Raw genomic sequence first — 26,223 nt, forward strand, 5'->3', positions numbered from 1 at the left:
CACAAAGAACAGCGTTGAATTACAGTCTTTTCAGGGAACCAACACTTATTTTAGTTCCCTGATTAACCCAGGTTCGCCCTGCAAGGCCCAGAGAAACTGCAAAAACCCCAAGAGCTACAAAACCCACTGAGTGTAGCTCGTTTGAAAGCCTTTAATCTCTCTCTCTTTTGCAAAATATGTGGCATCTGTCTGCACGTCCGTCTGTCTACATGCATCACCGCACTGGCCACATCTGTGCATTCTTGAAACCATGTGTAGGTGTCATGTAGAAGTCTAACAACAACTTTGCCATAGTTTGAAACGAAGAAACAGAAAATTAGTATAAACATTCATCTATCACTGAATTGAAGTTTTGGAAACAGCACAGAAAGAGAGCTCAGGTTTTTAACCCCCCCATGAATGTCTGGTACTACTACCACTTAGACCAGGGGTGTGCAACTCCAGGCCTCGAGGGCCAGGGTCCTGCAGGTTTTAGACCTCACCCTGGGTCAGCACACCTGAATCACACGATTAGTTGATTAGCCTCTGGAGAACTTCAGAACATGTTGAGGAGGTCATTAAATCAGCTGACACGTCTACCCTGCAGCACACGGGCCCTCGAGGCCTGGAGCTGGACACCCCTGACCTGTGCCAGAGGGAAACCCAGGATGTCTTACACATCGTTACACATCGTTACACATCATACGTTCTCTGTGTCCCTGTAAAGTCACATGAAACTTTCTTTGGCAAAGATGAACATGGATCCTGTAACAGATGGCGAGGACCCACAGAGCGCCATCTCACCATCATGGAGTCAGTCCCATAAGCAGAAGCACTGTGCCCCCCCTTGCTAGAGTACCGAGGTGACCTGGAGCTGCGTTCTGTTCATTCCCACCTGTGAGCGTGTACACAACACTCGGGTGAATCACTTGAATTTGGGGACATGACAAACATTTGAATGCCCAGTGCTGATGTTACAACCTAAATCACCAAACCAGCAGCAGTTTGCCACAAACAGCCAATGCTCCTTGGAGAATGATGTCATCCTGTATCATAATGAGTCAGCGTGGTGCGTTTCCTGGCTGCCACCAGGGAAGTGGCTCATGTGTCGGTGCATGTGTCGCGGCTCTGCAGCAGGATCACGGTTAAGCCAGCCGGTATTCCATTACCACTCTCCCATGATTGCAGCATGCATTGCTAATCGGACATAAACATTCATCTTCGTATTCAGCCCCTGCAACGAGCTTTCTGCGCGTGACAAACTTTGGACTAAGCTGCACATGATCCCTGCTGCCCACTAAGGTGGGACAGGCTGGCTCTCAGGGACAGATGGAGATTCCCTGGCTGGGAGAACAAGGTAGGTGGGGTGCTCTTCTTTGGGCCAGTGTGGAAATATGAATGCCTGTGAGTAGTTTTGGTATGTATCTGGTGCCCGAGCACAGGAGGAGAACGAACATATGGACAGCCCAGCTCTCCCTGGACTCCTCATTCTTCTCTCCTCAGTAGGAGGGAGCGACCATCGGCCTTAATGTCCGCACGTCTTTGAGCAAACTGCCCCGATGCATGCATCAGTATGTGACACGATAATGTGTTTAAATGCATAATTAAAGGGGTGGATTGTGATATGTTCACAGCAGAAGCCACGATGTAAACTGAGGAGGGGGGACTTTGGGAGAGGGCTCTGGAAAAGGGCTGGAGCCTTTGTTATTCCAGAGTGTCCCGTGGTGAGAGGCGCTGTGTGGGGACGAGTCCCTGATTGTTCAGAACAGCCAGGGTCCTTTCAGTCTCTGGGTCTTAGAAGCGGCGCTGCCCGCAGACTCGCAGTGAGCTCAGAGGGGAGGAGCCTTTGCTGCCGCAGCTCCTAACATGTGACACCGGCGCCTCCTCTGGCTGGTCACCTCCTGTTGATTTCATTTTAGTTGTTTTCTGTCTTTTTCATTTGAATCTGTCTTGATGTCTTTACTCTGCTGTGCAGCACGTTGGTCCATTGTGGTTGTTTTAAAGTCCCTTATAAATAAAGCTGCTATGGTAATGGGCGGCTGGGCTCAGGCTTACAGATAGGGCGATGAGCTCGGAGTCGAGCGCCTGCGTGCGGTTCAGGGATGTTTCCTTGGCACGTCCCTTTGGAGGTTTTCTGGGTAGGACTAACTGGGAGGTGACCCAGGACATGTCATCTGGCCTGGGGACACTGTGGGATCCCCCAGGAGGAACTGGAAAGTGGGGAGAGGGCGTCTTTCCTCATGTGGTGTATTTTCCATTGTTATACCTCTGACCTGTCTTCCCCATGTGATGTTTGTGTCATGTATGTGTGGTCGGAGGGTAAGATGGCGCTGGCACGGCTGGCAGCCTTAACCCAATTTCCCTCGGGATGAATAAAGTATGATCGATCGATCGATCGATCAATCAATCTGGAATGTCCTGCTTAGCGTTCTGTTCCTTTGGGTCACCTGAGGCGATGGATGAAAGGACGGACGGAGACTTGAACTGTAAATATGTGACAGCAGATCAAAGGTTGGTCTAACCCTGACATCTGCCCCTCACACTCAGCTCAGCTGCTTTATGTGCTGGTAAAATATTTGTCCGTCTCTGGAAAATGCTGCACAGCAAACCATCCTGACTCAAGGATAAGTAATCTGTCTGTACCTGGTCATTCCAGCGAAAATCAGGTGTGACGATGAGACGAACACGCAGCACGGTGCGTGTGATTGGCTGGATGGTGGCCTCCATTGAGATCGAGGGGATCTGGTGGACACACTGTTTGACCGTTAACCCGATGTTGACGTGGTGCAGCATGTGACCTGGAAAAAGTACACCTGGCATTAAGGTGTTTATTAAAACGAGTGTGCGTGAACTTTCTGTATATCAGCAAAAGCTAATATTTAAATAAAAGCTCGGCTTATGTTGGATTAAGCACTAGTCTGAGCTTCTTCCACTCAAAACACTTTTCTTTTAAGCTGCAGTTAATAAAAACAGTATGATCCCATCAGGACAGACACACGGATGCACCGGCACGATTTACTGTGGTTTCAATAAATAAGGCAAAGTCGAACAAAGTGCCGTGATGCCAGTGTTGCACAGCAGTGCTGTGAAAGGCCTCTGCAGCACAAATACAAACACTGGGCTGCACTCACCAATGTCATCCTTCCTCATCTCCTTCAGTTTGTCCACAGTCAGCTTCTTCTCCTCCAAGCGGTTCAGCACGACGGGGCTCAGGTTGGGGAACTGCCGGAGGGGGTGGGCAGAGTCCCGCAGCCGCTTGTCGATCACCTTGCACAGGGTGAGCAGTCGACGGGTCATAAGCGGCCAGCGCTTCCTCAAAGCGATCTCAAACAAGGCCCTCACGATCCGAGCAGCGTTCTGTGGGTGACAGTGGGAACAACATCAGCCAGAGGTTCCACACTACACAGAGCAGAGGAGCAGCTGGTGGGCACATCGCTCAGCAGTGTGGTGGGAGGCCTGTGTTTAAGAGCAGGCGTTCACAGGAAGGCCTGCATCTTCCTGTCAACAGTCAAACTATTGATTTAATAACAGCATGAAAACAAATATTATAATAAATGTTTTTTATCTTTTCAGTTCTGAATTGAAAACGTCATTTTAATAAACACTGGGATCATGTGTACTGACATGTATGCAGGTTTTGTTTGTTCTTGAGCAGCGTGGCACGTGCACGCTCTTTGTAGTTTCACAGCTTCAGCCCCGTCGACTCGTGCAGTCAAACTTCGACCCCAGCACCACTCATGAGTCTTTTACACAGTTTGCTCACTGACCAGGGGGGGACAAGTCAAAGTCACATGATCAGTGCTCAGCTGTCCATCGCATGTCAACAGGAAATGAGCTACTGTAGTTTTAGAGCGAGGCTTGTGTGCAGTCATCAGCACCAACATCCTCTGATGTCATTCTAATTATTTCATTTTCAATCAGTCTTCAGGTTTTATATTTTTTCACCTGCGTACTTTTGCCCCGCCTCTTTTTGTTTCCATTAAAATCCCAAAAATCTACAGTGATTTAAAATCGTTGAGTCAGAGTTAGTGTGGCAGCAAACACCACAGCATGGGTCTGACTGTGTGCGTATAACAGGTGGGTGAATGCAACGCGAGCGTCCTGCAGCACCTGCTGTCCTCACCTGTGCAACATAGGACAGGTCCGAGATGAGCGAGAAGCTGTCCACTTCTCCTCGGCCGATGTACGTCTGCAGCAGGATGTTGACCTTGCCGTAGCCGTTCTCCACACCTCCTGCAGCTGGAAGATGACAGTAGTTACCCAGCATCTGCTCCAGCTCCTCCATCTCCTCCTCTCGAACCTGGCGACACACAGCGACACACAGCGACACACAGCGACACATACCGAGCTGGATTATATGAGCTGTGTTCAGTTGTAACAGAGCTTTTTATTGGATGAACACAAACTGTACTATTCATAGCTATATACGTTCTGACGGCCACAGCTCACCTTGAGTTGTTCAAACTCCTCAGCTTTGGAGACGATGCTGAGGATGTCGGCTTCTGTTCCCTGAGGGTTGAAATGTTCATTGAACGTCTTCACATGTGGAGGAAAGAGAAACGTTCGTGATTATTGGATCAACCAGAGCGTGTACTGTGCTTACAGGAACTGTAAACTGCTGATGAGAAGCTCCTGGCAGCTGTGCTTCATCCAGCTGCTGCAGCCTGTGTGAAGGACACTATGAATGGTTGTGATGCACTCGTGTGTCTAACAGTTGGAACGTGTTTGAACAGAAGCACTGTGAGCGGCTCGAAACGTGACCCTTTCTCCGTTATCAGGACGCCATGCTGCTCTGCAGCCTGCAGGTTCTCACCTGGATGCTCTCAAACACGTGTACTAGACTCAGACACACACAGACACACACTGTGTCTGTGTGTGTCTGAGTCTGTGTGTGTGTGTGTGTGTGTGTGTGTGTGTGTGTGTGTCTGAGTGTGTGTGTGTGTGTCTGTCTGAGTGTGTCTGAGTCTGTGTGTGTGTGTGTGTCTATGTGTGTGTGTCTGTGTGTGTGTGTCTATGTGTGTGTGTGTGTCTGAGTCTGTGTGTGTGTGTGTGTGTGTCTGAGTCTGTGTGTGTCTGTGTGTGTGTGTCTGAGTGTGTCTGTGTCTGAGTCTGTGTGTGTGTGTGTGTGTGTGTGTGTGTGTCTGAGTGTGTCTGTGTGTGTCTGTGTCTGAGTCTGTGTGTGTGTGTGTGTGTGTGTGTGTGTGTGTCTGAGTGTGTCTGTGTGTGTCTGTGTCTGAGTCTGTGTGTGTGTGTGTGTGTGTGTGTGTGTCTATGTGTGTGTGTGTGTGTGTGTGTGTCTGAGTGTGTCTGTGTCTGAGTCTGTGTGTGTGTCTATGTGTGTGTGTGTGTGTGTGTGTCTGAGTGTGTCTGTGTGTGTCTGTGTCTGAGTCTGTGTGTGTGTGTGTGTGTGTGTGTGTGTCTATGTGTGTGTGTGTGTGTGTGTGTGTCTGAGTGTGTCTGTGTCTGAGTCTGTGTGTGTGTGTGTCTATGTGTGTGTGTGTCTGAGTGTGTCTGAGTGTGTCTGTGTCTGAGTCTGTGTGTGTGTGTGTGTGTCTATGTGTGTGTGTGTCTGAGTGTGTCTGAGTGTGTCTGTGTCTGAGTCTGTGTGTGTGTGTGTGTGTCTATGTGTGTGTGTGTGTGTGTGTGTCTATGTGTGTGTGTGTGTGTGTCTGTGTCTGAGTCTGTGTGTGTGTGTCTATGTGTGTGTGTGTGTGTGTCTGTGTCTGAGTCTGTGTGTGTGTGTCTATGTGTGTGTGTGTGTGTGTGTGTGTCTATGTGTGTGTGTGTGTGTGTCTGAGTGTGTCTGAGTGTGTGTGTGTCTGAGTGTGTCTGAGTGTGTGTGTGTGTGTGTGTGTGTCTGAGTGTGTCTGAGTGTGTGTGTGTGTCTGAGTGTGTCTGAGTGTGTGTGTGTGTGTGTCTGAGTGTGTCTGAGTGTGTGTGTGTCTGTCTGTGTGTGTGTGTCTGTCTGTGTGTGTGTGTGTGTGTGTGTGTGTGTGTGTGTCTGTGTGTGTGTGTCTGAGTGTGTGTGTGTCTGAGTGTGTGTGTGTCTGTGTGTGTGTCTGAGTGTGTGTGTCTGTGTGTGTGTGTGTCTGTGTGTGTCTGAGTCTGTGTGTGTCTGAGTGTGTGTGTGTCTGTGTGTGTCTGAGTGTGTGTGTGTCTGTGTGTGTGTGTGTCTGTGTGTGTGTGTCTGTGTGTGTGTCTGTGTGTGTGTCTGAGTGTGTCTGTGTGTGTCTGTGTGTGTGTGTGTGTGTGTGTCTGAGTGTGTGTCTATGTGTGTGTGTGTGTGTGTGTGTCTGAGTGTGTCTGTGTCTGAGTCTGTGTGTGTGTGTGTGTGTGTGTGTGTGTGTCTGAGTGTGTCTGTGTGTGTCTGAGTGTGTGTGTGTCTGTGTGTGTGTGTCTGTGTGTGTGTGTCTGTGTGTGTCTCAGTGTGTGTGTGTGTGTGTGTGTGTCTGAGTGTGTCTGAGTGTGTGTGTGTGTGTCTGAGTGTGTGTGTGTGTGTCTGTGTGTGTCTGTGTGTGTGTGTCTGTGTGTGTCTGAGTGTGTCTCAGTGTGTGTGTGTGTGTGTGTGTCTGAGTGTGTCTGAGTGTGTGTGTGTGTGTCTGAGTGTGTCTGAGTGTGTGTGTGTGTGTCTGAGTGTGTGTGTGTGTGTCTGAGTGTGTGTGTGTGTGTGTCTGTGTGTGTCTGAGTGTGTCTGACTGTGTGTGTGTGTGTGTGTGTGTCTGTATGTGTGTGTGTCTGAGTGTGTGTGTGTCTGTGTGTGTGTCTGAGTGTGTGTGTCTGTGTGTGTGTGTGTCTGTGTGTGTCTGAGTCTGTGTGTGTCTGAGTGTGTGTGTGTCTGTGTGTGTCTGAGTGTGTGTGTGTCTGTGTGTGTGTGTCTGTGTGTGTGTGTCTGTGTGTATGTGTCTATGTGTGTGTGTCTGTGTGTGTGTGTCTGAGTCTGTGTGTGTCTGAGTGTGTGTGTGTGTCTGAGTCTGTGTGTGTCTGAGTGTGTGTGTGTCTGAGTGTGTGTGTCTGTGTGTGTGTGTGTGTCTGAGTCTGTGTGTGTCTGTGTGTGTGTGTGTGTGTGTCTGAGTCTGTGTGTGTGTGTGTGTCTGAGTCTGTGTGTGTTTGAGTGTGTGTGTGTGTCTGAGTGTGTGTCTGTGTGCGTGTGTGTCTGAGTGTGTGTCTGTGTGTCTGTGTGTCTGAGTGTGTGTGTGTTTGAGTGTGTGTGTGTGTCTGAGTGTGTGTCTGTGTGCGTGTGTGTCTGAGTGTGTGTGTGTGTCTGTGTGTCTGAGTCTGTGTGTGTCTGTGTGTGTGTGTTTGTGTGTCTGAGTCTGTGTGTGTGTGTGTGTGTCTGAGTCTGTGTGTGTGTGTGTCTGAGTCTGTGTGTGTCTGTGTGTGTGTGTGTGTGTTTGTGTGTCTGAGTCTGTGTGTGTGTGTGTGTGTCTGAGTCTGTGTGTGTGTGTGTCTGAGTCTGTGTGTGTTTGAGTGTGTGTCTGTGTGTGTGTGTGTCTGAGTGTGTGTCTGTGTGTGTGTGTGTGTCTGTGTGTGTGTGTGTCTGTGTGTGTGTGTGTGTGTGTGTCTGAGTCTGTGTGTGTTTGAGTGTGTGTGTGTGTCTGAGTGTGTGTCTGTGTGTGTGTGTGTGTGTCTGAGTCTGTGTGTGTGTGTGTGTGTGTGTCTGAGTGTGTGTATGTCTGTGTGTGTCTGAGTGTGTGTGTGTCTGAGTGTGTGTGAGTGTGTGTGTGTGTGTGTGTCTGAGTGTGTGTATGTCTGTGTGTGTCTGAGTGTGTGTGTGTCTGTGTGTGTGTGAGTGTGTGTGTGAGTGTGTGTCTGAGTGTGTGTCTGTGTGTGTGTGTCTGAGTGTGTGTGTGTCTGTGTGTGTGTGTGTCTGAGTCTGTGTGTGTCTGAGTGTGTGTGTGTCTGAGTCTGTGTGTGTGTGTGTGTCTGAGTCTGTGTGTGTCTGAGTCTGTGTGTGTGTGTGTCTGAGTGTGTGTGTCTGAGTCTGTGTGTGTGTGTGTCTGAGTGTGTGTGTCTGAGTGTGTGTGTGTGTGTGTCTGTGTGTGTGTGTGTCTGTGTGTGTCTATGTGTATGTGTGTGTGTGTCTATGTGTGTGTGTGTGTGTGTCTGAGTGTGTCTGAGTGTGTGTGTGTGTGTGTGTGTGTGTGTGTGTGTGTGTCTGAGTCTGTGTGTGTGTGTGTGTGTGTGTGTGTCTGAGTCTGTGTGTGTGTGTGTGTGTGTGTGTCTGAGTGTGTGTGTGTGTGTGTGTCTGTGTGTGTGTGTGTGTGATGCTCCATCGACCTCTGCAGTGAACAGAGTGAACATGTGGGGCGTGTGAGGCGTTCACCTCTATGGTGTTATATTTGATGTAGAAGTGGCTCGCAGTCCTGCCCAGGTCTGTGGAGGCGAAGTAGCCGGTGCGCTCGTCGAAGCGGATCATCCTGGCCTTATCCAGCTTCCTGCCCGACTCCACCACCAGATCCTTCCTGTACAGCTCCAAAGCTGGATCCATCTGAGCTCCCGCAGCACGAGAAAGACTTCAGTAATCACACTTTGTTTTTCTTCATTTATAGTTCAGTTATGACCTCGTCTAACATTTCATACACCATGTGCTAAGAACCTTGCTGTCACTTCTGAGCAAAGTCTGAATCTCTGAAGTCCTCCAAGAAACCCTGCAGAAATGAACCTTCTACTTTTACTCTGCACTTTTACACTCGATCTTTCTTCTCTCCTTCCTCGTGTCGGTGCAGCTGCACAGCCAAAGCTGACATGTTTTTAAGTTCCCTTCATGGGCTCCCAGTGAAATCCGCACAGAAAGCTCCACACCTACAGGCCCCTGCACACACGTCACAGTTACAGCCTCCCTCGGCTCGTCAGCTGAACGTGTGCGCAGGTGTGTGTCGGCACTTATCTTTGATGTAACACAAATAAAAGTATTATTATTGTTTCTATTCATCATTTGGGTGTTTTGCAGTAAACACTGTGAAAAAGTCTTTGCCCCTGCTGTGGTCCAATCAGCGACCAGCTTTAGGGGGAAGCACTTTTCCACACAGGGCCATGTAGGTCTGGATTTGGCTCCCACCATTTAGAAACTTTGTGTTACGTGTATCTGTATATCTACATGTGTTTGATGATCTGAAACACTTAAGTGAGACAAACATATAAAAAAAGCACTTTTCCACACCAGTGTACGTCCCCGCCCTCCCCCGGGGACGGCCCCGCCCTCCGGGGATCTGGACCAACCTGAGAGGCTTTGTGGTTGATGCCGTACGCCAGTGGGTTGGCCCTCATGCGAACATAAAGGTAGGTGTAGCTGAGCCACTTCACAGCTTCCTCCACGTTGGTGACCGTTCCCAGAGCAATCTGTAGCAGGAGAGAGAACAGCGGCTCACAGACCTCTGTCGCCATCTAATGGACACTACCTGAAAGCACAGCTGCTCCTCTCTACTCTGCCCAGCAACACGTGCTATTAATCCTTTTCTTAAAGATGTAAAACAGCTTTTTACAACTGAGGCAAGTTCACAGATTTGAAGACAGCTTGTTTCAAACACTATGACCTGAGTCAGCTTGTAGTCCATGTTAAATGTTAGCTATGTGTTATCCTGGTTATTTAAGGGTAACAGGCATCCTGGCACCTGTCTGTATGTCATCGCTGCCCTGTTCGGACTGTGGAAGCTAAACTTTGCTCAAAGTGAAGCAGAAGGAAACTGCGTTACCTCAGCGTTGAGGTTATCGGCCAGGCTGTCCAGGAACCGACTCTCTATGGCGTTCTGCTGGGTGAGCAGGGTCAGGTAATGGCTCAGCTTGTCGTGGGTGGTGATGATGGTTCCCTCACCATACTTATCAAACTGCGGACGACCTGCTCTTCCAAAAATCTGCATGACGTCCAGGATGCCCAGATCCACCACAGCGCCGCGCTTGGCATCGTAAATTTGGGTACCCTGCATCAGAGCAGAGACAGGTGTGTGAGGCGGAGAACGCTCAGAGTAACCGAGCGATATCACCCAGTGAATCTTTACAGCCTCTCAGCATTCTGAAACTAAAATGGCAAATAAAACCAGGTTAAACTTCAGCGCATGATCTCACAAGCTGACTGCAGATACGTGAGGCTTTTACAGGAATAACCTTCACATTTGTGAGACGCTTAAAGTTACAGAGCCAATTAAAAGCCCTCAACTGACTTTAGATGAAATGTGCAAAGTAAAGGATGCTCTGAGCTCCCTCAGGGTAGCAGGCACAAACACATTAAATCCATGAAGGACCTTGATGATGACAGCGTGAGCCGGCAGGTTCACTCCCCAGGCCAAGGTGGCGGTACAGACCAGGACCTTGAGGTGGCCTCTGGAGAACATGCTCTCCATCAGGCTGCGGTCAGAGCGCAGCATGCCGGCGTGGTGGATGCCAAAACCTTCAGGAAACATTTCTTTCATCTGCTTGTTCCTGGAGCGCTGGATCTGAAAGAGATGGTCAAAGAAGGAGTTTCAGAAGGAGGTGAGTCTCAGACTCTCAGCTGTAAGTGTTTACACAAAACAGCAGCAGCAGTCGGGAATCAAACATTTCCTGTACAGTACGGGGACGACATGCAGTAATCAGCCACTGGCGGCCTACTAAAGCAGAGTGTAATACATGCACACGGCTGTAGGTCCGCTGCACACTCCAGCAGCATCTGCAGCTCACAGCACATGCACACAGAGTGAGATGTGTGCTGTGACTGACAGCAGCCCTGTGACCCGGCCGGCCACGGGGGGAGTCCTCATCACAAGGCTTTATCTCTCTCTCTGGGCATCTAAATGGAGGTCAGCGCCCAGCAGGCTTCTGCGCGGCAAAGAGAAATCCCATTACTGCCAGCAGCTGTCTGCCTCACACACTCCACGAATGTTTGGATTGCAGTGATTGTCTGCATTTGTATGCAAACCCTGTGGATACAAGCTGGAGGCTGACTGTGCAGGTAAAATGTCACAGAGGTAAAGCTTTGCTGCCATAAGCCAAAAACATTTGTTGGTTAGCCTCAGTGACTAATGATTGTACCACACAGGTTACTGCCAGCTTTCACTTGGTCTGTTCAGAATACTGCAGTTTTAATAACACGGCTCTTTTCTTTTTCAGTCTCTTCTCATTTTATTCTGCATGTGGCGCCAAATCACAACCAGAGTCGCCTGAAGGCGCCGAGTCCCAGGGAAAGAAGCAGACGTCTCCATACTGGAGAACAGCTGTCTGACATGTCCCCAAACTGGAGACACTGGAGACGGTTACTCACCCGCAGTGACTGAGGAGGTAACGTCTGTGTTAAACACAAATGTCATCTCTGTGATACCCAGTAAGACATCAGTTTAAATTGTAACTTCTCTTGATCCTCTGAGTCTTGAGTGTATATTTCTCAGGTTGTTTTTCTCTCTGTACGCTGCACTTTGACTTTGAATAATGGTTCGAGTCCTGCTGTGAAACCTCGACAGCATCTCGACGTTTGAAAGCGGAGGATCTGAGGTCCACGCACATCCTCAGTCATGCTCTGTAAATGACATCATCATTAATAAAAGCAATGATGAGCACACAAAGGGTTTCCTCAGGTCATACACTGAGTAGCAGTAAGGCCACACAGGCGTGTGTTTTACAGCCAGTGGCATTTCCCAGTGTGGCCATTAACAGGAGTGCACGTTTAAAAACTGCCACACTGGTTTCAGTTTTCAAACAGTCATCATGATGCTTTTGTAACTGCACGCGCTCTGATGTGCTGGAAGAACCAAGCTCTGTATAAACACTGTGACCAGAGTGGAAGTGGGAGCTGAGGAAGACTTAGAGGAAGGCTGTGATGCTGTTGGTCTCTGTGATTGTGCTCTCACACACAGACACACACTGATCTCAGAACAGCTGTTTGTAACGATCCACACAAAGCTCTGTGTGGTACAGACTGACACACTGGTCTGCAGACGGATCACAGACGTTCCTGAGACACGCGCTCACTTCCTCCGCACACGCTCACTTCCTCCACTACACACTCTCACTTCCTCCGCACACGCTCTCACTTCCTCCGCACACGCTCTCACTTCCTCCGCACACGCTCTCACTTCTTCCGCACACGCTCTCACTTCCTCCACTACACGCGCGCTCACTTCCTCCGCACACGCTCTCACTTCCTCCACTACACGCTCTCACTTCTTCCGCACACGCTCTCACTTCCTCCGCACACGCTCTCACTTCCTCCGCACACGCTCTCACTTCCTCCACTACACGCTCTCACTTCCTCCGCACACGCTCTCCGCACACGCTCACTTCCTCCGCACACGCTCTCACTTCCTCCGCACACGCTCACTTCCTCCGCACACGCTCTCACTTCCTCCGCACACGCTCTCACTTCCTCCGCACACGTTCTCACTTCCTCCGCACACGTTCTCACTTCCTCCACTACACGCTCTCACTTCCTCCGCACACGCTCTCACTTCCTCCGCACACGCTCTCACTTCTTCCGCACACGCTCTCACTTCCTCCGCACACGCTCTCACTTCCTCCGCACACGCTCTCACTTCTTCCGCACACGCTCTCACTTCCTCCGCACACGCTCTCACTTCTTCCGCACACGCTCTCACTTCCTCCGCACACGTTCTCACTTCCTCCGCACACGCTCTCACTTCTTCCGCACACGTTCTCACTTCCTCCACTACACACTCTCACTTCCTCCGCACACGTTCTCACTTCCTCCACTACACACTCTCACTTCCTCCGCACACGTTCTCACTTCCTCCACTACACACTCTCACTTCCTCCGCACACGTTCTCACTTCCTCCGCACACGCTCTCACTTCTTCCGCACACGCTCTCACTTCCTCCGCACACGCTCTCACTTCCTCCGCACACGCTCTCACTTCTTCCGCACACGCTCTCACTTCTTCCGCACACGCTCTCACTTCCTCCGCACACGCTCTCACTTCCTCCGCACACGCTCACTTCCTCCGCACACGCTCTCACTTCCTCCGCACACGCTCTCACTTCTTCCGCACACGCTCTCACTTCCTCCGCACACGTTCTCACTTCCTCCGCACACGCTCTCACTTCTTCCGCACACGCTCTCACTTCCTCCGCACACGCTCTCACTTCCTCCGCACACGCTCTCACTTCCTCCGCACACGTTCTCACTTCCTCCACTACACGCTCTCACTTCCTCCACTACACGCTCTCACTTCCTCCGCACACGTTCTCACTTCCTCCACTACACGCTCTCACTTCCTCCGCACACGCTCTCACTTCCTCCGCACACGCTCTCACTTCCTCCGCACACGCTCTCACTTCTTCCGCACACGCTCTCACTTCCTCCGCACACGCTCACTTCCTCCGCACACGCTCTCACTTCCTCCGCACACGCTCTCACTTCCTCCGCACACGTTCTCACTTCCTCCGCACACGTTCTCACTTCCTCCACTACACGCTCTCACTTCCTCCGCACACGCTCTCACTTCCTCCGCACACGCTCTCACTTCCTCCGCACACGCTCTCACTTCTTCCGCACACGCTCTCACTTCCTCCGCACACGCTCTCACTTCCTCCGCACACGCTCTCACTTCTTCCGCACACGCTCTCACTTCCTCCACTACACACTCTCACTTCCTCCGCACACGTTCTCACTTCCTCCACTACACACTCTCACTTCCTCCGCACACGTTCTCACTTCCTCCACTACACACTCTCACTTCCTCCGCACACGTTCTCACTTCCTCCGCACACGCTCTCACTTCTTCCGCACACGCTCTCACTTCCTCCGCACACGCTCTCACTTCCTCCGCACACGCTCTCACTTCTTCCGCACACGCTCTCACTTCTTCCGCACACGCTCTCACTTCCTCCGCACACGCTCTCACTTCCTCCGCACACGCTCACTTCCTCCGCACACGCTCTCACTTCCTCCGCACACGCTCTCACTTCTTCCGCACACGCTCTCACTTCCTCCGCACACGTTCTCACTTCCTCCGCACACGCTCTCACTTCTTCCGCACACGCTCTCACTTCCTCCGCACACGCTCTCACTTCCTCCGCACACGCTCTCACTTCCTCCGCACACGTTCTCACTTCCTCCACTACACGCTCTCACTTCCTCCACTACACGCTCTCACTTCCTCCGCACACGTTCTCACTTCCTCCACTACACGCTCTCACTTCCTCCGCACACGCTCTCACTTCCTCCGCACACGCTCTCACTTCCTCCGCACACGCTCTCACTTCTTCCGCACACGCTCTCACTTCCTCCGCACACGCTCTCACTTCCTCCGCACACGCTCTCACTTCTTCCGCACACGCTCTCACTTCCTCCGCACACGCTCTCACTTCCTCCGCACACGCTCTCACTTCTTCCGCACACGCTCTCACTTCCTCCGCACACGCTCTCACTTCTTCCGCACACGCTCTCACTTCCTCCGCACACGCTCTCACTTCCTCCACTACACGCTCTCGCTTCCTCCGCACACGCTCTCACTTCCTCCGCACACGCTCTCACTTCCTCCACACACTCTGAAACATGTTCCTGGTTTCTTTCAAGCAGGTCAAGATGGCGACTCACAGAACCTCCGATCCACCCTGAAATTATTCATGACAGGAGCTTTTCAGCACGTTTGGACGTCCCTGTGTGTCAAACTTATGCGTCCACAGCTGAGTGCGGACATTCAGCTGGTCAGAAGTCACAGCAACACAACCTGTTTCATGGAAACACACTGTTGTGCGTCCTTCATACTCCCTCTCTGCCTGAGTCACCCACACCAACATCAGGGTGCTTCTACATCACACAGCAGTGACACAACCACACACTGAGGGATCAGTGGGTCTGTTAGTGCTTGTCCAGGGTCAGTGTCATCACGCCTCCTTTGAAAAATGCTCATTACAAATAAATACGATAGTTTTTCTGAGTACCGTAGTTTTCGGGTCATCAGCCGCTACTTTCCCCCACACTGTGAACACTGACGTGCGGCTAATGCATATTTTTTTTCATGCAGCCAAAAACATTTTGCCTGGTAACAGTAGACCAATCAAAATGATAAGTAGTATATATACGGTATATATTTTTATTGGTTGTTAAGAGACGTTGTAACGTTGTTTGTGCGCTGTTCTGTAAAAAAAACCATAAGCAACGTAATTTGTGTGTTACTGATACGCACGTGTACTTACAGGTAGGCGTGTTACAGGCGCAGTTCGAGGAAAAGAAGCATTTGCAGTATTTTTGTATGTTACCATAACGTTTATGTTACCTTACGGATTAAATTAAACGTTAAAAATCCTCACGCGTAATATTTCTGTGTAGATATCTCACATTACAGGTGAAACGCATGCGGCTTAAAATCCGGTGCGGCCTGTACAGGTGCAAAATCGATTATCTCTCTACAATTAGAGCATGCAGCTTTTAATCAGGTGTGCTCTGTAGTCCGGGATTTACGGTAATCACATTTCATCATATGTTGTTCCCTCTGAGAGCGGCGCTCCTGTCTCATGTGACACGAGGCCCCACTGAGCGTCTTGATGCTTCTCCACCATTCACAGAGAGTTGGGGAGTGGCTGCAATCACAGCATTGTGAGATGGTGACAGATGGACCCTCAGGCCCCCTCCTCCATTCAGATGGCCTTTCCCTCCTTGGCTCCGCCCTCAAACCAGCGTTCCTCCCTGTCCAGGATGTTACATCCTCATCCTTGAAGAGTGTCCACTGGCCTGTAGGTGTGAACAGAGGCTCTGCTGTGTTGGGCCGTCCGCTCACTGAGCAGTTGTTAAATATGAAAGCCGTATGAATCACATGGTATAGATTTCACAGTCCAGCGTTTCTCATTCAATTAAACTTTATTCGTACAGTTGCCTCGAGCTGCTTCATACTGTCACGCAGCTACAATAATACAGAGAAGGGAAGAAGACAGTCGTCTGGGTGTGAAGCTGCACTGGAGAACTGGTCCATGTGCAGAACAAGGACTACTGTGGCTACCTTCAGTTCAAGAAGGTGGAGCTGTCGGTCTACAAGATGACCAACTGATTATTGATTATTTATCATCACAAAGGAGACATATTTGTATTATTTAGTTAGAAAACTGAGTGCATGTAAATCTGAGGGAACTGCAGGCGTCCAGCACGTAGGGAGGTTTGGGCTCAATCAGTCCTTTCATCCCAAACAAACAAACTAATATATAAATGCATTAATAAATCAGAGCATCTCTTTTAAAACCAGTGAAGCAGAAACATGGAGCTTCTCTCCCGAGGTTTCTCTGACAGCGTGCGGTGGAGTCGTCAGGGTAAGGCTGTGCACTTTCCTGGGGAAGCAGGTAATTGAAATGCTGTGGCTGAGGCTTCTTTTTGAGGTGTCAGAGTGTGTTACAGACATGCTTCCAGCCTCTAATCTAAGGTGAGTTAGTGCTGACGTCTGCTGTGCCATGACTATATTTGAGATGGCAGTGACCTAAGCTCCTGATCAGCTTCCATTAGGCCTGCCGCTGGCTGCAGCTCCTGCTGCACAGCTCCGTCAGTACACAGACAGCAAGCTGCCAGCTCCACTCACCGTCTCTCACGCCCATGGAAAGAACATCAGCTTACACCACAGCTAAACTAAATTACCCCAAAATTCAAAGAGTGCCTACATCTAAGTGAAACGGGTTTCAAATGTGTGACAATCCAACTGAGCTCTGCACATCCCTGGTGCTTTGAGTGGTAGCGCACAGTGCTGAAGCCTTGTTAGACGTGTGGTAGAAACAGGATTTTTGTGCAGCACACTCCAGCTTCAAAGCTGAGATTTCAAATATCACTGTGAAAATGTGACAAATGACACTTGTGATCTGTGGTGAATGTGCTCTCCCACAGCCCGCTGCTATCACTTCATTATCTTTGCTGTATTGAGCCATGATGGCTAATTGTGGATTTAGTGGCCGTTGATGGCCATGTTTGGTGCTGCAGAGGATACGTCTCCACTCACGACCTCCACACTTCACCTCTCTGCCTGCTGCTGTAGCTCCAGAGAGAAGAAGCACAGTTTATCCAGGTTGCCATATCGTTCAGCTGTTGATCAATACAGGAAGTACTACAGCTGCTTCATACTTCACTGTATGAGTAGACAGTAAATATGTACCAATGAAGTCAGTACTATCTAATGAGTAAAGCAATAATCCAGTAACAGTTTAGTACTTGGTCAGACAGGAGAAGGTGTCAGTGAAGGAACGTGTTTGCTGCCTGAGGCAGCGTTCATAAAAGCCTCCGTGGTTATCACGGTGTCTGTGGTCACATGGCACAGCATCACGGTCAGCAGTGACCTCATCGTCGTACCGGGATACTCACTGTTGTCACACTTTCACCACATTACCCGACGTGCTCATCGGCACATGTTGTACGTGAGATGTTACCCAATGCTGTTCAGCAGGAGGACGAGTGATCGGGCTCTGCTGGAGTTATCAGAGATCTCTGTGAGAGTTCTTAAATCTTTAAACTTCCCTCACCACCATCTGCTGTAAGCACACAGAAACATGACAGACGTGCGAAATAAGGATTTAATTGGCTGCAGCGTCTAGAACAATACAAGAGAAACAGCCCAGCTGGGACTGGTTTCCAGTGATGCCGCACTTCTAAAAATGGGTCCTGTAAGTGATGTTAAGAGCATTTCCTCTGATGTTCCTTACTGCTATCAGCTCCTCCTCCCACAGCACAGCCCGCGTACAGTCAGTTTGGGCGATGACCAAGTTAAACGTTTCAGTCAGGTAATGCAGCGCTGTGTCAGAGTCTGCCTTCATGGCAGCTGCCGCCTCACTCATGAGAACAATCGTGAGGATGGGTCCGCTCAAAGCTGACCCCACAGAAGGAGCTGATTACTGACCTACAGGTTACCACAGCCTCCAGAAACACCATTACTAACACAGTGTGCTGTAATGGTCTGGACGTTTGCAGTGCTCACAAGCTGCCCTGATCCAGGAGGCACACGGTCAGGGCTCGGCAGAAGGTGCTGCGGTCAGATGATGATGTTTGGGGGAAGAGAAAATCCCAGTGTCCCCACAGCACAGAGGTGGACGCTTGATGCTGACTTCACTGGATGAGGGGGCAACAACAGGGCCACGTATGAAATCCTGGACACGAACCTTCAGCCAGAACCCTGAAGATCTGTGGTGGCATCAGCATGATAAGGACCAAGACACAAAGAAGTAGCTGAGGAAGAGTCAGGGAGCATCCCGGCCAGCCGACATCCACCTCTGGCACCTGAAGCTTCAAGGTGCCAGAGGTGGATGCAGAGGAACGCTCTCCTGAGATGTGAGCAGGGCTGATGACCTACTACAGGAAACATCTCACCACTATGCTCGCCCACAAGGCTACTGGTCGCACCGACTGGTGTTTTGCTTGGTGATCAAATACTCATTTCACTGCATGACGTGAAAATGTGCCCAACTCTAACTCTGTGTGTACTGCAGCTGATGCTCTCTCCATTAAAATGAAACTACAGACACTGTTAGTGAGTCACGTCCATCAGGGGTTAAACACCCCCCCCCCCGGCCACGGGTTTCAACACTGCTGAAAAATAAATGTTGCTTGAAGACAAATATGATCCTGGTCCTTTGTTCCTGAACATTGGAGGTGGCACAGCAAAACACTGAACACTCCAGTCAGCTGTTTAAATGCTGATGAAGAAGCAATTAAACAGGAAAATGGACTTGCTATGCAGTGCCATGATAACATGCAAGGCTGCTCCCTGAGGCTATGAGACTGCAGATGAGCTGCAAACAGAGGAGGCTGGGCGTTTGCAGAAGCACTTCACACTGTTGGACAAAGCTGCCTTTGTTTTTAAGGCTGCTGTTTCCGTGCTGTCAGTCCACGGTGTCACTCCTGCTTCCAGCAGCGTTTCAGGTGCGGCTCATTGTTGTTGATCACTGCAGTGGGTAACTGGTTGGGCACAGTGACAGGCTGTCACAGATCTGTCACAACGAAAGCAGCAGCAGTGGACTCGACTTGTAAAAATAGCACCAAATGAAAGAAAATGGAGACATTAATGAGCACAGTCGGGTGTTGCTGTAGAGTCCCTGGAGGCTTTGCACTCAGAGGCGTGAGTGTGTCTGCATCTGTGTATGTTGTCAAACAAAATGACAGGGAAGCAGCACATCTGAAGGCCAGAGAAGAGCGAGCTTCAAAGAGAAGCCGATACACTCGTTCGCTGTTCTCTAGCAGTAATTTGGTCCCTCAGTTCATGTGAATGTATGCTTTGACAAACACTGCTCCGGCATGCCGAGCTCGCCACTGTTGGCCACAGTGTGAAAGGGGTGTTACGCCCCCGCTGTGTCAGAAAACACGACGGGTCTGTAGAATGATAAGTGTAATGGACTCACGGGGCCACTAGGTGGCTCTTATCCTCCATAATAACTCTGCTTCCCTTTGAAAGCAGCCACACGGTTTCATGTCTCACAACTGGATTCTTACCACGGGGTGGGGGCGCAGAGAGGGGGGCAGGGGAGAGAGTGCGGACTGTCAAAGTCGAGTAAATGAAAGTCAGATAGGCTTTGAATCCTCTCAGGTGAGAGCTTCAGGTTTCCTGCACAGCTTATGCTGCAAACTCATTTATTGTCTATTCAAACATGTTTCTTCTAATCTGTGATTCATATACTTCAATTTATCAAGTGATGGATTTCAACTGATAAAGTGGCAGCAGCACTTCCTGCACAGCATTGTACTGTCTACAACACTGTATATTATTAATGAAGAAGAGAACTCATTAGAGTCGCTGATCCTAATAAACCCATCTGTAGATGATGTTCTCCAAACTCTTCAGTAAACTGCAGGGTGACATATTCCCTCATCATCCTCACTCACACTCTGCTACAGCACAACATCATTAATAAATGCACCTTTAGCTATGTTTGAAATTCAGCTGTATCAGGAGACTTTGTGTCTATAAGTCAGAAATATTTCATGTTTATACAGTAAAGCACGTTATCCCAGCATATCTCATGTTGTTATCATAAACATGGAGCCTTATCCAGAAACTCACCAGAATTATGAAAACATATAGACAGAATAAACTGTAGATATTGGTTACATTTTATTAGTCCGTCATTTATCCAGGTAAAAAATCTGACCTGGCATCATGGCAGCAAAAGTCAAAATGCACATTAGCCAGCAAGTGGAGACAGAGAGTTTGTGCTTTGTTTTAATTTGCCTCTATATCAGGACAATATCAGGAAAAAAGTAACAGCTGGCTCCAAATATTTGTTACACATGAAGTGTATGCAAAAAAGCAACGTCTGAAAACTAATTAGGTTCATTACCAGGGGCGGATCTAGAGGGGTGGCATGGGGTGGCATGTGCCACCCTAGCTTTGCATATGACAGTGTTGTTTATTAAAATAAGACAGCATTAAGACTTTGAGCCTGGCTACAGTTAACACTGAATATATTACATAAGCAACGATGCTTCTGATTGTGCCTGAGCATATTTGAATCAACACCAAGGGCGTTTCAGATTTGACACAGGTGGTTGTTACGCTCTGTAAATGGACTGAAGGTGAGAGTGATTAACCCTCTGGGGTCCACGGACACGCCGCACCTCCAAATCACACTGATTTAAGCTAACACAGCAACAAGCTGCAGCCACACGGCGTCTCTGATTCATGTGTGTTGAAAGTTGGGACTTCAGAGAATATACAAGTTCTTAAATTTTATTGACAGTAGGGCTGCCACAAACGATTATTTTGATAGTCGACTAGTCACCGATTATTTTTGCGATTAGTCGACTAATCAGATCATCATCCATCTGCTCTTATATAACTATCATTAGCTTACAGCTTTAAGTGTTTCAGGTGCTAACTAAAAATAAAGACAAGATGATAGTTTATTACATTTTAATGAAATTTGCAGATTGTTTCGGTGAAGTTTAATAAACTCCTTGCTATCTAAAATATAACAGGACACCGGAGTAAATTCTCGAGCATCTCACACTTCTGATAATCAGCTGTCTGCTTGACGTTTATTCAGCTGTGTAAAAACTATAACTTTAATCTCAGCCAAACTGATTTACTCAGGAACAAATAATAGACTAAAAAAAGCCAAACAATACATTTTTTTAAGTTATCTAAGTGACTTATATATCACATTTAACCTGAGTAGCGAAAGAGGGCGGTGGGTTTGAAAACGATTTGCCGGGAGTCCGGTGTTCTCACGGCTCTAGTGACCCTTGCCCCCGGCTCGCTATCGAGCTAGTGGGTAACAGACGTCTCCGAAAACGTCGGAGCGCTTTTGAAAATATGTGGTGTCTTGATAAACTGAGCAGATATTTGAGGTTTACACAGCTACATTCTCGCCTGAAAATATGTTAAACGTTTATTTTGTGACCCAGAAAGAGTAATAAGAATAATATTAAATCTAACTAGCTGCTGCTATTGTTGGAAACTGAGCTGGGCTGCGCTATGAATTCTGGGACACAGCTACTTCTTCTTCTTCGCGGTTTAACGGCAGCTGGCATCCTTGTACATGCAGTGCTGCCATCTTGTGTTTCAGTCCGTTATTACACTCTTAAATCCTACTACTTATTCCTGCGTCTTTTGGGATCTTACAAAGCTTCAAACGACCCGTCGACTATTAAATCAGTCGTCGACGATTTTGATAGTCGACGTAATCGTGACTAGTCGACTAATCGTGGCAGCCCTACATGACAGGCCATTAAATCCAGAGTTATGATTAAAAATATATGTGAGCCATGCTTTTTTCTAAATACGTCACGTTTAGTGCAGAAGGACGGGTTTAAAAAGGACAGCGTGACAACAGTAAACACAGAAACAAACTTTTGTTTACTGGCACAAATAATTTGTGGTGCATCTCATTGTGACACCTGATTGTTCTAATATTTTTAAGTGGTTGTAGAAAATGTTAAAAATGCCAGATGTGCTGGCTGCATTTTTAGATAAATAGTTGTTTTATGAATTTATTGCTCACAAAATTTGTGCATACGTTTTCAAATTTTACAGTTTATGTTTGCAATCCAAGTTATTCAAACAATTCACTGAACATGTCTGTGGGCTAAACTACTACCAGGATTTGATGTTTTTGTGTGATTTCAGATCAGTTGTGTTACTGCAGCATGACGATGAAACAATCAGTGTAGATTCACACTGAGCTGATGAAATGAGACCAAACAACATCAAAGGGTGAAATACAAAAAAGGAGCAACGATGTGCGGTCGTGCTCCCCAGAGGGTGAACCCAACACGTGCTGAAAAATCAGGTTTACATTTCTGTTCATGATTTCTGACATTTTGTGTAAATTTAAGCAACAATTTGATGTTTTCTAACAAAGTGAAACTTCAGTTATCCCTGTGTTTGTAAATAACCCCCCATGCTGTGCAGCTTTCTGCATTTGATACTTATTGGGCTCCATACATGTACGTGTGTTACCCAACTTAGATGTTTCATTATGGAAAATAATTCAGTTATAGAAACGTGTGTATACTTACTGCATTGAATCATTTGAACCACATGTAACACCTGCATATGTGTTTTTAATAAAAGACAACGCCTGTAGATCCGGCCCTGTTCATTCCCAGCATCAGTGTGGATCGAACAGCTGACTCGCTGAAGCTCGAACAGGAGACACGAATAAATGATCCTTTCTGAGGAGAGTTAAACGACGTCTCTTCAGGGAAGCTCTTCTTTATTTTAGTGAGACGATGGCACACCTCGTGTTTCAGAACATAGAACTGTAAAGCCAAGAATACACACACGATCCAACAGCATGGATCTAAAGTAGTTCTTTAAAAAGACTCTTTTCATTCAAGAGCACACCACACGTCCTGTGTAACTAGATTAGACTGCAGTGGCACATTCAGATATCCGAGCTTGACTGACAGCCTCTCCAAACCCCAGATAAAGCCAATTAAATAATACAGACAGGAGACGGGAAAACAGAGCGACTTCTAAAGCTGGATAAATAAACGCTGATTATACGTCTGACCTTATAGGGCCTTTATTCACTGCATATGCATATTGGAGATAAAAAAAAAACACCTATAAATATTAATGTGGGGCAATTTGCAGTGTGCAAATAAGCAGTGCATTATCTCTGTGTGGGCTTAGAGTCGAGCCAGCCCTGTGCCCCTTCCTTCACCAGAGCAAGTCTGACTGACAAACACTCAAAGATGAACTAATGGAACGGATAATACTCATTATGTTGGGACACAGGCAAAACCATTTTCAGCTGGTGCACATAAAACTTCCTGCGTGCACAGAAACTAAAGGAACAGTTACACAATTGCTTTTTAAGTACTGCTTCAAAGACTAACCAGGCCACAACGCATCGTTTCAGTCCCCCGACGTAATCTCTCGTCGCTATTTCCAGTTTTAGAAAGCATGAAAAGTGATCTGATTTGTATACATAACCCATTTAAATAGAAAGAAGATTAGAGACACATCAATCTTGGCTGAGCCCCGGGGAACAGAGGAAAAGGTTACTAAATTTATCACTCTGCCTTCCCAGGCAGCAGATTTAAATATGGGACTTGGCATCTGACTGACCGTCCTCGGAGGGAAAATATAGCTCCACCTCTGTGTACTCTCACAGCACAAAGACCATTAATTACACGCACGCACGCCATCAGTGTTCCACCCTCACGCCTGCGCTCGCACGCATTATGGTGTCAAAGCTAAACAGTGTTGAGGGAAAATGAAACCCGTGCTTCTCTTCTATGTTACCTTATGGTTGCCAGACGGCGTCCCACAGCCGGGCGTGTGGAGCCCCCTGGTCTCTGTTGCAAACTGTTTGCATTATATTCATCTAACACACACGATGTGGTTTCCTGTCTGCAGGTTCAAAGTCTCTAACTGCCCTAAAGTCTGTAAGCCAGTTTGTTAGAGAGCTGGTTGTCTCAGTGTTAGGGAACCGGACACACCCGATTATTGCATTAGGCTCTGGGCTCATGTGCGAGCAGCGCACTAATCACTAATCAATCTACCAGTGAAACCTGAAGCTCTTTAACTATTCCTGGCAGTGTTGCTGCCTTTTCCTGTTTGTTCTCATGAAGTATTTGTCTTGGAATAAAATGAGGAATGTCACTTTTCTTCTCCAATTAGTCTGCAAAACATTCCTCCATAACGTGTGATGTGCTGCTCTGCAGGTTTGCCCCACTTGATCCTCCAGGCTGTGAAAATGCTGAATCTAAAAATACCTCATCACACACTCTGACAGCGCTGTGCTGTCTTTAATCAGCCACATGCATGCATGCATTCAACATTTCCTAGATGTATCTGAAGGTTCTCGCTGAACATGATCACATGAAGTGAAACGATGTGTGGACACTTGTTACCTGTTTCTCACACTGGCCGTAGTCTGATCCTTGGTCTGGTTGAAAGAAACAAATCTCTCCACGGTTCTTCGCCATCTCGATGAGCCCCATGGCCGTCCTCACTGTGGCATTACGAGCATGGACAAACACCATCACCTGGGCACAGACGCACGGCTTCAACACACCAGAGTATTAACACAGCCCAGTGATATACAGAGACGCTTTAGTAATCTCGCTGCACTGAAGCAGCACCGTTACAGCCACGCTGAGTTCAGCTCGAACAGAGCAGTGAGACACTCGGCGAGCCCGGGGGGTCTTAAAGAAAATCACGTCAATTAATATATGTCACAGCCACTTCCTGACAATTCATTACTGAGAGAAGAAGAAGGATCGCTGGCTGAGCAGTAAGCTCTCTAGACTGTAGCAGTGAAACCGTCCAACCACAAACACATGTGCGCAGCACGTTTCATGTTTTGGACAATCGAACCGGCTTACATGGTGTCAAAGACTACAGAAAAGTTCATATCAGCTTTGCCTCTGAGGGAAGGAATGGGACAAAGACGGGGAAGCTCGGAAAACCGGAGCGTATATGTGGGCGCACTTGGAAAAAAGATGCAGACAGGATAACAACAGTCCTCAATAGGCTGTTCAACCTCTGCAGCAGATGGAAGCTAAACGGTAAAGTCTGAATTCACAGCTCTCCTGTTCCCAACAGGCTGCAGAGTGGAAGCAGAATGAGTGGAGGGGGTGGGTGGATGGGGAAGGAGGGGGAGGTAAAACCGGGGGAGATAAGGACTTGAGAGAATTTAGATAACAGGTGTTCATTCCAAAAGGTTCACACAAAATATTTACTGCAGCACGGTTGCTATTCATGAAAAAGTTCAGGGAAATATTTGGGAGGAAAAGATTGTGGCGCTACACCAACATCACTCCACACGGGTGGTGTTAGGAAGCATGCATGCTGCGGGGCTTTAGGTCTAAAGCAATCAGGAAGTACATGCATGCAGAAAAAACGACTCTTCAACAGAGCGCGGGCACTAAAGAGCTGAGAAATGCTACAAATACACGTTCAGACTGTATGCCTCAGGCGGAGCTCAGTCCGTGGGTTACACACAGTATAACACAGGCTCGATGAATCCTGTGTCCCCACCAAAGCCCACACACCTGGGTCAAATACAAAGCAAAGCCCTTACCTGGTGACCTGCCTTCACCTGTTCCAGAACTTTGTTATAACAAACCTCCTCCATGTCATGGATCTGCTGGATCTGAACAGAAAGCACAGTGAACAGGATGCAATCACAGCTCTTAGCACTTCTAAACATTACCCGTCTTATTTTTCTGTACATCCATCTTAAATGTTCATACCTTGTTGTTGGTTTTGATGCCAACAAAGGTCTGTCCCAGAGGCACTGGTCTGAAGCGACCGTCAAAGAAGAAGAGACCAATATATGGGTTGACATGTAGGAAGGTGGCCACATCCAGATAGTTAGGCAGGGTAGCAGACAGTCCCAGAATCCTGATCATGCTCTGGGTGGACTCCACCTAAACCCAAAACCACATACTGCTGTAGTTAGACCAGAGTCCATCTCAGGGTTTAATCTAGGCAGAAAGAAAGGTTAAAATAATACCAGTTTCACAGGTGCACGCCACCTTCTCATCTTTTCTGACTCATTTTCACTGGTTCTGAATTTGGCTAGAATCAGTGTGAGTGCTGATAGCATGAGGTGATACCTGGACCCTGCAGAGGATGCTCAGGCAGTCCAACAGCTGCAGGATGGCACATCATGTCGTTGCAGGAAGGTTTGTCTCCCAGCACAGTCTCAAGAGCGTGGAGGAGAGTCCAAGAGACAGGTAGCTACTCTAGACAAGTCCCTGAAGCTATCAGCAGCTTATTGGAGACTGAGTGGACCTTTAGTAGCGTGTAGTGCCTGCGTGGCACTCAGCGGTGATGCTGGGCTGTCCGGGTTGTATCTCATGTGTCATGATGACACCCTACAACCCTACACTCAGCCTTCAAC

The 26,223-nt window shown here is 48.3% G+C and overlaps 1 protein-coding gene and 1 long non-coding RNA gene across 8 annotated transcripts in view; one reads left to right on the forward strand and one right to left on the reverse strand.

Annotated features, from left to right (window-relative positions):
• Positions 1–26,223, reverse strand: part of ascc3 (activating signal cointegrator 1 complex subunit 3) — a 148,037-nt gene that overhangs the window by 32,652 nt on the left and 89,162 nt on the right. For all 7 annotated transcript variants that reach the window (XM_084944957.1, XM_084944959.1, XM_084944960.1 and 4 more), the window contains 11 exons: positions 25,571–25,747; positions 25,399–25,470; positions 24,227–24,361; positions 10,218–10,409; positions 9,672–9,896; positions 9,199–9,318; positions 8,303–8,467; positions 4,429–4,515; positions 4,103–4,279; positions 3,111–3,336; positions 2,623–2,777 (listed from right to left, as the gene is read on the reverse strand). In XM_084944957.1, coding sequence (XP_084801083.1) covers positions 2,623–2,777; positions 3,111–3,336; positions 4,103–4,279; positions 4,429–4,515; positions 8,303–8,467; positions 9,199–9,318; positions 9,672–9,896; positions 10,218–10,409; positions 24,227–24,361; positions 25,399–25,470; positions 25,571–25,747 — 1,731 coding nt within the window. The remainder of the gene's footprint in view (positions 1–2,622; positions 2,778–3,110; positions 3,337–4,102; positions 4,280–4,428; positions 4,516–8,302; positions 8,468–9,198; positions 9,319–9,671; positions 9,897–10,217; positions 10,410–24,226; positions 24,362–25,398; positions 25,471–25,570; positions 25,748–26,223) is intronic.
• On the forward strand, positions 1,059–15,587 carry LOC146377019 (uncharacterized). The gene is made up of 3 exons (XR_014801739.1): positions 1,059–1,336; positions 11,062–11,229; positions 15,472–15,587. It is a non-coding gene; the product is annotated as an uncharacterized LOC146377019 (long non-coding RNA).

The sequence above is a fragment of the Perissodus microlepis genome, chromosome 11, assembly GCF_051167445.1.
Source record: "Perissodus microlepis isolate ML-2025 ecotype Zambia chromosome 11, ASM5116744v1, whole genome shotgun sequence".
In the NCBI taxonomy this organism is placed as follows: Eukaryota; Metazoa; Chordata; class Actinopteri; order Cichliformes; family Cichlidae; genus Perissodus; species Perissodus microlepis.